The 13,443-nt window shown below is 35.5% G+C and overlaps 1 protein-coding gene across 3 annotated transcripts in view; it reads left to right on the forward strand.

Moving 5' to 3' along the window:
• TTC27 (tetratricopeptide repeat domain 27) overlaps window positions 1-13,443 on the forward strand; it is a 112,392-nt gene that overhangs the window by 46,606 nt on the left and 52,343 nt on the right. For all 3 annotated transcript variants that reach the window (XM_085055264.1, XM_085055263.1, XM_085055265.1), the window contains one exon: window positions 12,773-12,886. In XM_085055264.1, coding sequence (XP_084911390.1) covers window positions 12,773-12,886 — 114 coding nt within the window. The remainder of the gene's footprint in view (window positions 1-12,772; window positions 12,887-13,443) is intronic.

Below are 13,443 nucleotides of genomic sequence, written 5' to 3' on the forward strand. Positions count from 1 at the left end.
AAAGTAGTATTGAAAAATCATTATTTTTGTCCATAGCCATAGGCAGCAGTAACAAAAATGGAAAAATTAAAAGTCATAACTGTCTCCCTGGAGAATAAATTTCTATCAGCAGAGGATGAGTTAACGTATAGCACTGTCTGTTCCAAAAATGCTTCTTGTCAGAGGAGAGGCAAGGCTGAAGATGGGGTAGAGCATGAAGGACAGAGGATTTAAGAGCCTGCTGTGGTAGTTTGCAAGGGGAATAGGACATATTTCTTCTCCCACATGGCCAATTCTAGCAAGTTGGAAAATATTCTCCATTGACACAGTTTTTTAACTTTCAGTCTTTTTTTCAGTCATTTGCTTAGTTTGTCTTGAGGCTAAACAGACTGCAAGTCCTCAGACGGCATGTACCATTGCATACAGTCCTGAAATGATCTATTTTTAAAATACGATATCTAGCCATTGTCAAACCAGATTGACTGTTTTACTACCTGTGCAGAGGAAAAAAAGAAAAAAGTGCTGCTCTGTTCTCATTTTCAGGATATAATCACAAGAGCACATGATGGTTGAGAAATCTTGGCATAGATGCTGAAATTCCAGAGGCTGAGCAGTTAAAATGAGAAATGTGCTGTTGTTTAATAACTAGGGAAATCCTTATCATTGGTACCAAAGAGTTAAAGTCTAGTCTTTTGTATCCAAAATTGTGATTTATTGCTGTTGAGATTGGGCCTTAGGAAATAAGTGCAGTACTGTGATGTGGTGTGGAAGTCTGTACTTAAGCTGTTTCAGGAGTAAGTCCAAACCACAGACCTGAAAAAAACAATGCTACTACAGTCAAATCTGGCTGAAGTTGTTTTCAGCATAACACAGACTAAGTGATGTGTTTGGCACAACAGAACAAGTGTCAGTCATATGGCTGGACTCCATTCTAAGTGAAAATAGGAGCCATATCTTATGTGGTTTACCCTTCACCAGTCACTGAAAGCTGATTCCTTTAAATAAAACAGTATCTTCTTTTTTTCATGACACTTCCTTTTCTTCTCTGGTTTCTTCCTTATCCTAAAAGAAAAAATTGAGAACCTCCAAGAAAAGCTTGCTTCTGAACTTAAATAGTCTTTTAAAATGAAAAGTAAACAGCAACCCAAAAGACAGGTTAGGCAACAACATGAAAAAGTATTATTCTTTTACATCTTACATGAAGATACAATATGCATGCCACTTAATATCGTAAGAGAGTGTCAAGCTCTTAAAAACTGCTATCAGCCCACCAGTGTCTGTTAATGTAGAAGAAAACTTATACAGTTCTGGACATCCAGGATACTTCTGCAATTTGGTACAAGTAGAACCGAACAACTAATTTGATTGATAATATCTTAGTACTGTTATTAGAAAGTAGAATATCCGAAGGGGAGAAAAGCATTGAAATACTTTCCTAGCCAAACCTGAACTGAGTTGATTTTTTCATCGTGTCTAAAATTACTTAGAATTGTGATATTTGTTTCTTCCATAGCTTTTTTTGCAAGTTGCGTACCTGCATTCATGCAAGTTAAGTCACAGACTGCATTATACAAAAGCAAAGAATCATGTTTATAGCTCACTATAAATGTCTCTACTTTTTATTATATTTTTGTTCCATGCAGGCTAATATGAGCTTGCTTCTTTGTGTTTCTGTTACATTTAAATCCATACAATGCTTTCTTTGAGTCTTTTGTTTCCACTGAAAATACTCCAGTAAGCATAAATCTTTGTGCTCCTTTCACACAGCTCTTTTTGTGGAACATATGAGACATCCTTTGAAAGGGAAGATTTCTCTAGTGCTCATTTTCGTTGACCTTTTTCCCTGTGAATTGTATCATGTAGGGGACACTGGGCTGTCATTTCAGTTTTATCTGCAGAGCTACATTCAGAGCTAGCTGGAAAGATAATCATCATGTGCTTGTGTTTCTTCTACTTCTGAGTAGAGATCCATTTCCAGTATCCCTATGTCCACATCAAAAGACCCCCTTTCATTTAATTGTTTTAATACAGACAATATTTTGGTGTTTCTGAGTTGCAGAAGAGTGAGAGAGATTTTCCAAGGCAAAACACAGGAACATCCAACTTAAAAGCTGATGAAGTTCTTGATGTGTATTCAGTAGATGTAAAGACTGTAACAGAAAGAAGGAACAGCTATGGCAGTTCATATGTTTGGATATGAACCTTGTTCTGACTGTGCTTAACCATTTCCCTTTACACTTCTGAAAAGTGTAGTTGGGATGAAGGAGAGTGAGTTGTTTTGATTGTATTCTGCATGTACGGAAGTGTACATGGAAGCAGAAGGAGGAAAAAACAAAGATGCAGCTTTTCACAGAATGACATATTTAGATCAGTTAGTAAAAGCAGCAGATCTTGACCTTTTGTATGGTTCTTTTTGCTCTCTGTTCTTCAAAAATGAAATTCACTGAAGAGACAAAATAGGCTGGAGATTAATTCAGATTTCAAGTGAGATGGTGATGGAGAAGGCAAACAGAAGTTGGATGTTCTCTTGTTTAATGTTATTTAGAAGAACCAAGACCAGGGGTAATGCAGCCTCATTTGACCTGAATATTGCCTGTGTTTCCTTTGCTAAAGAATACAAGTGGAACAAACAAACTGTGAAGTCTGAGGATATTTTTTTGGGGGGGAGTCATCCTTTTTGCCCATCAAGACTTTCAATTGTATAGTTAGCTGACTATGCTGAGTCTGAGTATTGACTAACAAAGGAAAAGGTTGCTGGTGAGTATGAAGCAATGTTGATCTGTTGCTGAGAAGAAGCTGTGCTGGGTTTTTCCAACCACAACTGCTTTCTTTTAAGGGGAGGTAGAGGAGATGGCTGAAGAAAGATGATGAAGTGTCTTGCTATTTCTAATAAGGATAGTAACAAGTATCTTAGAGCAGATAATAGAATTAACTCGCAAGCTTTCCTGCCTGATTTTTTTTAAAATTCCGTGAAATTCTAGGTAATTCTACAGAAGTGGCACTAAAGCCAGCACAGTTTCCAAGCTGATCTAACATAAAAAATTGCCTAAAAGCAAGAGCTGTCCCTTTGCTAGGTAGATATCAGGAGGAGTAAGAGTTACTGCTTAAAACGAGTGCCATGGAGGGGAAATACGTTTGGAATGATAAGCAGGACAGAATGTGAGGATACTTGTGGGTGGGTTTTATCACAACCTACCCATTTGCTACAGAACACTATTTGAATGGGGTGGTAAAAAAATGTGTGGAAAATACAGTTGAAGTCAAATTACATTAACCTTCATGTATTAGGATATTTTTGAAGTCTTCTGAGAAGAAAATTTATTCCAATCTTGCCTTTTAACTTTTGAATTGATTGAGCCAACCACTAAATAAATCTTATATTGTATTTAATGTACCTTCAGATATGATAAATTCCAGATATATTAAATTTCAGAGAGAGAATCAGTCACTTGCAGACTAAGATCAAATTGAGAACATTAAATTGCCTGTAGTGCGATATAATTGCTGCTCTATTGAGTCTAGCATTCATTTCTAAATCAAACTAGTATAGTGCAAATAAGTAACTGTTTACCTAAGAGATCTCTAGCATTTTGCCTTATAAAGTGTGTATGGACAAAAAGAAAACTGAAAAATGTAACCTCTGTGTGTGTTTATACATATGTTTCATTTTCAAGCACTCATAATTAGTATTTTACTCCAAATGCAATAAATTTTCCAAGCTTCTGATATAACGTATGTGAAAAAATCTCATTCAAACACATTGAAGTATATAGCAATGCAAAAAAAAAAAAAATCAAATAGTGTCTTCTTGTTTTAGTAGTCAAAGTCAACAAAAAGTACTCTTGTATTTACAATGATGTAATGTTAAAACTTGAGTGCTGAGGCTACCAGACAAGACTAGACAAAGTGAATTTTAAAAATGCCATTCTAATTAAACTAGTCCCTTGATGCAGAGCGCTGATGGTGTTTTGGCCTCGCTCTTGACTTTTTAACACCAAGAGGTATTTCTAATGGCTGTGGTTAAGAGCTTTAAACCCAGCTCTGCTAATGATCAGCTAACACCTGTTGTGGTGAAAAGCTATTTTAGTTGAACAGTCCCAGGATTAGTTTTATAGACCAAAATAAACCCTTGTCATGCAGTTGAGTGAATAGCTTTAGATTTTGGGAAAAATATGCTGAATGTGTGGTCTAAACCTACTGAAATATATTGAATATTAAAGCAATATATTGGAAAATGGCACTGTGTAAATGCTGTTGTCTCAGCCAGTGCAGGAAAGTAAATCTTCTCCTCTGTCACTTTAATACTTTCAGGATTTCTGCCTGTCTCTCTGGTTTACCTAACTGACAGTCAGACAATTTTTTAAAACATGATACTTTGAAGAGGCCTTAAAAAAAACACAGGTGATCACATGATTGACTCTGTAGCATTCTGTCATGATGTAACAACTCACTAAAACATCGAGAGACCTAATAAACAAAAATACAGAACTGCTGCTAATGCACTTCATACAGGCTCAAGCATTGATTTTTTTTTTTTTTTTTGGTTTGTTGATACAGTGCAAAGGTCTTGGCATAATGCTCTAAAGGTGCCATGTAGAATTTATACAAGTTACTGTTAGGCAAGAAAGTATTTAAGAGCTAACCAAGTAATAACACATTTTCCTCATGCAACACTGAAAAAGAACCGCTAACACAGGACTTGGAATAATGCCTGAAATACAATTAATTTGAAGTGTATAATGCGAGTTGTCATGTTTGCAAAGAAAAAAAAATTGTGTTGCTAGTTTTTCCCCAAGACTGTTTAATCAATTAGTAATCTGTAACTCCAAAGACTGCATATTGTTGGATTTTAAGTTACCGTTGTTGAAGTCATATAGAAAAAGATGCTTTTGATTGCCACCTGAAATTACTGTCTGTTTCACAGAAAGAAGCAGAAGTTTTGAAGGCAGCTGCTCATGTGTTGATATATATACACTTCTAATTTGCAGGATTAGTTGATAATATTTTGATTATTTCTGGTCCAAAACTCTGTTAGAATGACTGGAAGTGTAGGACAGATTTCAGTGTTTAGTGTAAGCTTGAAATCAAACAGAGGTGCCAAGGCATATACAGCACAAGTTTTGATAGTTGTTAAAACATACCAACAGGGCCTTTGATGTTTGTTTGATACCTGAGCAAATCTTTTGACCTTGAGGAAGAAGGATGTAGTCAATAGGAGTACAACACACAGTGATGCAAGTATTCCTTCTAGTTAGATTTTTTTTTAATAGAAAAAAAACAACCAAAAACCAATCTGCAGAGTCTGTTGGCTAGTCCATGCTAGGAATTATTTTCTGCATGAATTAGACTATCTTTTCTTTTCTTCCTTTCTGCTAGCCACTAAACATATCCACTGTCATAATATTTATGGAAGCCTTGCATTCTCAAGGTAGAAACATATTATTGTACTTGTTTGTGTCCTGTGTCTTGTTTGTGTTGCTCTCCAAAGACCTAATTATGCCAAATAGGGTTAGAATTTGTCAATTTGAAACAAGAATCTTCTGGAGTGAAATCCTAATACAATTTTTTTCTTGTTTGGCCTTAGAAAATATGAAGGCATTCGTAATTAATAAAATGTGCCTGGAGAATATACAGCCTAATAGTTTGTGCCTAAAGCAATGCTAATGTTTCTAGAAGTTACTTATCTGAAGGTTTGCTGTCAAACAAATGAACAGATGCCCCAAATTTGTTTTTTTCACATTAGTATGTTGTATCCAACTACTGACACATGCAATCAAATATTTCTTGTTCATAATACTTCAAAAGGTGAGGAATTTCTAGGTGTTCAAACTGCCACCCTGAGTAGTGGTGCAGATTCCAAAATTATTATTTGGGAATGTTGTCTGCGGTGCCAGTGATTACAGATGACAGAAGCTGAAAAGAGAGAATGGTTTGAAATAATTTGCTTCATCATCCTATTTGTTTGTTCCCAAGTTAACCATTGTTGTTTGTTCATAACTATGATGTATTCATGATGTTTTATATAAATCAGGGATTGTACTGCATGTTCCATAAGTATAGAGTTCTCCTGTTGAAGCAGTAAAGTCAGTAGGCTTGAGTTCAATGTGTTGTGTTTTGTTGCTGCCTCTTCCAATTTATTGTCCAAGAGGAAATCTTTATTGGCTGTCAGGTTATGTTTGCATTTTGAACCTAAAGTGAAGTTGTCATTCATTAAGGTGATACTCTCAGAGAAATGAAAAGTATTATATATATATATATGTATTTAGTATAGAAGAATGGAGTTGTTTCTGTCTGAACTTCAGATTATTCAATTTCAATAAAATGATGATTAATGAAGACACTGGAGGAGCTCCCCTGTTAGTATGAAAAGAACATAACCTCTCTGAAATTATAGCATTAAGTATTTGAGATTAATCAAATGGGTGTTTATAGATACACATTTTAGTTTGAGGGTTCCATTTCAATGCAGTTACATAAAAATACATATAGAGATTTATGTAAAATAATCATATATCATTACACATAATATCAGAGAGGATTTGTGTATGATAACAACGTGAAATAAACAGAGGGGAAGTCTTGGGGGGTATCACTGAACTGAGGATAATGGTGTATCAAAGACAAAAAGCTTCTTACTGCAATTGCTGTTCAATGTTCTGCTATTCTGAATGCATTTTTAGTTTTACTGGAAATTTCATTTCTGAGTATAAAAAGCAATATATACTGTGATAACTGCAAACAGAAACTTACTTAAAAAATATAGATAAAAGGAGATAATAATTCCTTTAGCTGGTAGCTAAGCAATTTTTTGCATGAAAATATTTATATTCACCAGCAAAACAGCATTCTGCGCTTAAAAGCAGTCCTTTGATACATACATTAAATCACCTTAAACATTAAATACTACTTCTTGTCCAGCTAAATATGCCTGTTTAGAAAATAGTAATGAATTTTAGTTGTTCAGTTATTTGAGGGCTGTGTTGTGTGCATAGTTACAGTTCCGTCTTAACTTGTGGTCACTGAAGGATTAGTAAACTGTTGAGTGTTGTGATAAGAATAAAAACACTACTAGGAGGAATTTAAGCTCTGTGGAACCTCAGTGTCATATGTTTAAAATCTTCTTTTGATTCCTGTTTATTTTAAAATCTTTGGGGTGGGCAAGCACAGCAGAAGAGGTACGTATACTTGATTTGAACAAAGCTACTTAACCTGTTTTAGCAAACAGGAAATTTTCACATGTTCCTGCACGAAGCAGAGAAGCCAAAAATGGTCTTACTTGACTGGCTTGGTTTTTTGCCAAGCCATGGTTCTGCTGCTTAATTGTAACTAGAAATTTAGTGTTTTTCTTGCCCTCTTGATACTTATGCTTTTCACTAAAACACTAAAAAATGCAGTGGTATTGGAAACCACTAAATCACAAATGTACTTTATTTTACCTTATAGGGTTCTAACAGAATTATTGTTTAAAGTTATAAATCCCATTTCAACCAGATGCTGCCAGTACTACTGCAGATTGCCTGTGTTTGAGCTTGATAAACAGAGGAGTTAATATTTTAAGGACTTTTCTCAAAACTTCTATTATTTTTGCTTCCCTCTGGAGCTTAGATTGCCTTAATCTTTCTTAGGCAATTAAAAATAGTTTCACAAAGTTCATTTATCTACTTTCCAGGGCAGAGTTTTCTGTACATACTTTTTTCCAGAAATGCAAGTATTATCTTTTATGAAATACTATTCTGCTGAAAACAGATAGATTTAATGCAAGGAAGTTTCCCCATAATTAATGTGGCATCTTTCAGGTTTTTCCCCAAGTTGATGATTTTAAAATTTCTTTCATTTGGTTTTTTGGTCACCAGTTTAGTGCTAGGAGAAATTTCAAAAAAATTTCTAATTAAATAAATGTCATTTGAGCATGACTTTTTAGAAGAAAAACTTGCATTAGTTATTCAGAAACTTAAGTGTCAGATTGTTTGGGAGAATAACATGTGGAAAACAAATCACATTCTCCCTAATACCATAATACTTTTCTCCTCTTATTCTTAGGAATGATTTCTGTAGAAGTTTTATATCAAAGAATTCTTTGCTACGTACACAAAACCAAATTATGCACTTGTAAGTTAGCTTTCAGTAATGAAGTCCTTCACCTGAGATTAACAGATCTGTGTACAAGGCAGGTGCACATTTTCACTGTTCATGCCTCAGTCATACATCTCCAGCTAGTGGGTTTTTTAATGTACTCACCTGACTGTTGTGCAGGATATAGAATGTGGAAAAGAAGCCATGGCATTGTCTCATTTTACAGAGAAGCATAGAATGAGTTATAAGGTTGCCATTCTGCTTTTGGAAAGAAATAAGAGTTGAAGAAATAAAGAGTTTCATGTAAATTATCTGAACAAATTACTGAAAATCATCAAGTTAAGATATAGATGGTTATATGAAGCAAGACTGTTGATAAGTAGACAGGAAGTAGCCCATGTGAGTAATTGGAAAATCTTGGTGTTTGATTTTTTGAAAAAGCAAAGAAAAAAGCTCCTGAAGCATGTTAACTGAAATGGATAGTGAAAGAGAACTAAAAAGGAATGTTTTTTCATTTTTTTTTTCTCTGAATACCCCCCAGTGTTTTGTGCTTGTTTGTCTGTAACTTTAAATGTGTTAGCAAATAACCTGAGCTGAATCTAAACTAAGGGTCATATCTTTGGAGGGATGACAGAAGAACAGAGCAATCCTCACGGTGCCTCATACCTGTGACTTCAGTTAAGTAATTTCACCACATCCTGGAAATTTGGCCAATAAGCAGAATATTTTTGTTTGCTGATGGACTGATGTGCAAATTCTTGGGAATTCCAAAACTGGTTGCAATTAAAATTGCTCAGTTTGCAAGTCCACTTTCAAATGACAGCTCCATCATAGCAGTCATAGTACTTTGATAGGCTACTGATAGTTTATCAGTGAGCAAAATTCAAGAGTGAAAGAACAGGCTTACTGCATAGATTTATCATAAGGAAAAAGATAGAAAACATTAAAATTATTTAGAGCTGCAGTTAACAAGAATTATCTTTACCTGTTCCAGGTTCTCTAGCATGTCTGATAAGCTCGAGTAATCTCTTCCTTGCTCTGATGTCAGGGAGAATTCTTATAGGAACTCCAGCTTCTTTAAATAGACAGTGGATGAAGGAAGGCAGAAGAGTTGCTCTGACCAATCTATGCCTTCTAAAAATCATGACCGACTGATACAGCTCCTTCTCTGATTCTCTGACAGAAAGTTATGAGTGATCAGGGAGTGCTTCATACCTAGGTTCAATTCTGAATAATGAGGCTGAATCATTCATTAATGGTACCTGATTTTTGGGTTTGACAGAAACCTGTGATTGGTTTCATCTGATTGTCATTACTAATGTAATCTATCTGTCTCATGGTTCAGGTATTAGAATCATAGAATGGTTTGGGTTGATAGGGACCTTAAAGGTCATCTGGTTCCAACTCCCCTGCCACGGACAGGGATACCTTTGACTTGACCAGGTTGCTCAAAGCCCCATTCAGGCTGGCCTTGAACACATCCAGGGATAGGTCGTCAACAGCTTCTTTGAGCAATCTGGAACAGGTTGCCTGGAGAAGTTTTGTTCTGAGAACAAAACTTGCCTTTTGTTCTTACATAGTTATGGGGATACTGTAAGTGTTGTACAATAATGCACTACTTTGTAATTAAGACTTACAGCATCATCTTGTTTCATTTGAATGTCATATAAGGAAGATATAGTGAATTACATATTCTGGTTTGTGTAATACTTTGGTCATCTCCTATTTTAAATTCTGATATGATGGGAGAGGATGATATTGTTTGTAGGAAAAATGTGTGGAAGAATTGCAAAAATGAGTTTTCCCATGTGAAAATATTCTATTCTGTGCAGAAAATGTTGCTTAACTAATTTCCTTTCATTTCTTCTCACCCTGTCTAATCTTCCTGTGTTTCTTTTTCTTTATTTTATTTTATTGTTCTTTCCCTAAAGTAAGAACAAAGATGTCTTGTGAAGATTCTCAGTAGTGGTTTTGTTTCAGAATTATTTTGTTAATTTTCTTAGCTGCCTTTGATGCAGTATAATGAACTTTCAAGTATGCTGACAAAACTTGCATGATTTTCATGAAGATTTGTTTTTTCCCCCAGATGTTTTATTTTAACCTATAGTCTTATTAATAGAGTCTAGATTTAGCTTCAGGTGAAAATATAAGGCTTTGGATCTTACGAGAAAGTATTTATTATCTGGAATATTTGGACACTTTCAATATAAGATTAAAGCTTGCTTAATAGTTATGGTTAAATGTTCTGAAACTATTCTTTACAGCCTTTAAGTATAAACATTTGTGCCTTTTATGCGTGTATTATTTTGTTTCTGTGGTACTTTAAACATTATAATTAAGCAATGAAGAGGTGAGTGTTTGAATTCTGGCACAGGAATGTGAGCTCTGTGCAAGTATAAAATCACAAGTGCTTCTTAAATGAAAACTAGGTCTGCTTCTCGTTGTCTTATGCAGTTGCAATGCTTTTTTTGTATCAATAAAACTGCTGGAAAACTTAATTTTTTCTTCTGTAATTGTACAGCAGGTATACCTTTCATTTTGTTTCATGAATACCTTTGAAAAGCAGGATTGTTATTCAAAATACAACTTGTCATTGCTCCTGCAGAGGAGTGAAACATTATTATCTCTGCTTGTCTTCTGCCCTGTTTCTCTTCAGATTTCCTCCCTCCCTATTTGACTTTATACTCAGCTCATGCAGCATGCTTGCTTAAATGTCTGTTTAGGTGCTGGTGTAGGAGGTACACACAGAGTCAGAGGAGAGGCTTTCCTGGGCTGCTGGTCCTCCGGCAGAGCTGGGTGGTGTGAACACAGAAGCTTTGTGCTATGCCCTCCTTGGGCCACTTGCTGAGGTGAACCAGTGAGAGGACAAGGACTCTGCTGCTGGAGAAGGGCAGTGATGGGACCTGAAAATACCTTTAGGAGGGTTATTAGCTAAGGCTTTTACTTGTCATTGTTCTTTTGCAAAATAAGTACTAGTATCTACCACCAGGTAGCACAGAAAGAAGTCCCTTGAAGTAAAAAATTAAATAGTATGACAGAATACTAATAGTGGAAGAAAATGGGGAAAAGGGTAAACTTTCCCACAAAATAAGCTTTTAAGATAAAGTCAGTGTTGTTCAAGTGTTTGCCATAGCAACTCCTTAAGGTGTTTGATTTAGCAACTACCTGGTATGGCTGCTAAAAAAATTAATTCAGACACCAATGTCCTGTGCTCAGAATGTCTTTCTTGTGTTTGTCTTAAGACCAAACAAAAGTAGATATTTGACTAAAGTTTGATGAAACCAGGAGAGAGATGAGCTCTCAGAACTAGGACATATATCAGTTAACAGATTTACTGAATACAGTTTGTAAAAGGGCACTTAAAAGTCTACAGAATAGAGAACGTTGTGATTGTATTCCCTTAATTAACTCCAGGTCCTCAGAACATAGAAAACAGTGAAGAAGCCTTTGGGTGCTTCTTAATCTAATACTCAGTAGAAGTCATGAAAGAGATGGTGACTCTTTGGTCACAGAGAGATTCTTGGTCACAGAGGGTAGTATTAGTTGAAGTGTTTGGCTGTAAGTGCATTCACACTGCCTTCATTTATGTTTTCATTTGCTGTTGCCTCTCTTCCTATTGTAGTGTTGTTTGGAGGATTTTTTTTTAGATTGTTTCTTTCTGCTTCCTTTCCTTTGAAAACACTAGGGAAAACAAAAACAGATTACAACATGACAGAAATTTGTCAGGCATTAAACACAAACCACGAGCAAAATATGCTTTTTAATGCTTTGGGAGATCTTTGAAAGGAAAGAATGAAACCACTGGGGCTTTTTCTTCAGTCTACAAATATCTATAGACAAATGTATTTTCTCAGAGAAGTTGGATTGTATTTGCAGTGTCAATAAAATTAGCAAGGAAGCTTTCCTGCTGTCTCACTTTTCAGAAATGATATATTCTGTCTAAAACCATACTGGAAAGAGTCCAGGCAGTCTGTAAATTATTAAGGGATACCAAAGTTGTATTGGCTGCATATCTCCTGTAGGACTTTCCTGAAAATCAGTGGTTGCAGACTGGCACTAAGTTCCTGGCATCAGTGCAGCATGTTCCAAATGGTAACTTAAAATGACTACAGGAAAGCTGCTTACTTAGATTATTTCATGTTCCCTATACATCTACTGAAGTAAAAAAATTCTTCCTGTTATTCTCAAGTCATGACAAGTTCTAGGTTAATTAATATTCTTCAGATTCTTAGCAAATTCAACCTTTTTCACGTGGAAATGCTGCTAACATGGACATCAAGACACCTTGCATGAGAAGAGGCCAAGAGAGAACTGGATTTGTTTGGCCTTGAGAAGTAGGATCCCTGCTGCTGTCTACAGCTACTCAGTATGCAGCTGTGGAGAAGGCTGAGCCAGTCAGCTCAGTATCAAATTCTTTGTTTTCTTTTGATTTTGAGTAGCCATTCTAATTTGTGTAGTTTGGTGTATGCACCATATGGGTAGATGTAAACAAAACATACAGTTGCTGAGAAGGAGAAAGTGGTTTTGAAGGCCACTTTTTTTGTTGAAAATAGATTAAGGTAATTTGTACAGCCTTCAGTTCATGAAATAAGTCCCACAACCACATATTTGACTTTCCAAATAGGGAACAGCATTCATGCTTGAGTCCACCGTTAAAAATTTTACTGTCTTCAGTGTCTTTTAAAGTGAAACAATGACAAAATGTTCTTCTTCTCTGCAGTGCTTGCTCTCCCAGCCAAAGTTCTGGGCCATTCAGACATCAGCCTTACTCCTTCGGACCAAACTGGAGAAAGGAAGTACTCGCAGAATGGAGCGGGCAATGAAGCAGACTCAGGTAAGACTTCTGAGCTGCCTTATTATAATAAATGTGTGTGTATATATATAGATTTTATATGTATATATAATCAAATACAAACAGGCAGGAGTTAGGAGGATCTGCGGTTCCTTCCTGCTAACTGTACAAGATAATGTTCTAATTATGTTTCTAAATTAGATGTATAAACTGCAAATCCTTCTGTGTCTGCTAGTCCTGAGATAAGCTTATGCATACAAGTAAGGAATCATCACTTTCAAAAACATGACAAGTTTTGGAAGATTGAAATTAAAATCTGGTTTTGTACCACTTGTTTCTGACTTACGGTCTTAGGAGTATGTGTAGATGTTCCTGAATGTCAAGCTGCTACTGCTATCAAATTTTTAAATGTTTTTTTTCAAGGAAATCAACTCTATAAAACACTGAAACTTGTATATAGTCATTGGTATTGTGAGAACAAGAAAACACATTTGTGAATAAAACAGCAATTTCAATTTATCATTTTGATGTGATACTTGGTGATTAGTATTTTTTTTGCAAGATTGAGGCAGTGATTAAATAATCTCACTCCAAAGAAA

Source organism: Lichenostomus cassidix, chromosome 3, assembly GCF_008360975.1.
Source record: "Lichenostomus cassidix isolate B80296 chromosome 3, HeHo_3.0, whole genome shotgun sequence".
In the NCBI taxonomy this organism is placed as follows: Eukaryota; Metazoa; Chordata; class Aves; order Passeriformes; family Meliphagidae; genus Lichenostomus; species Lichenostomus cassidix.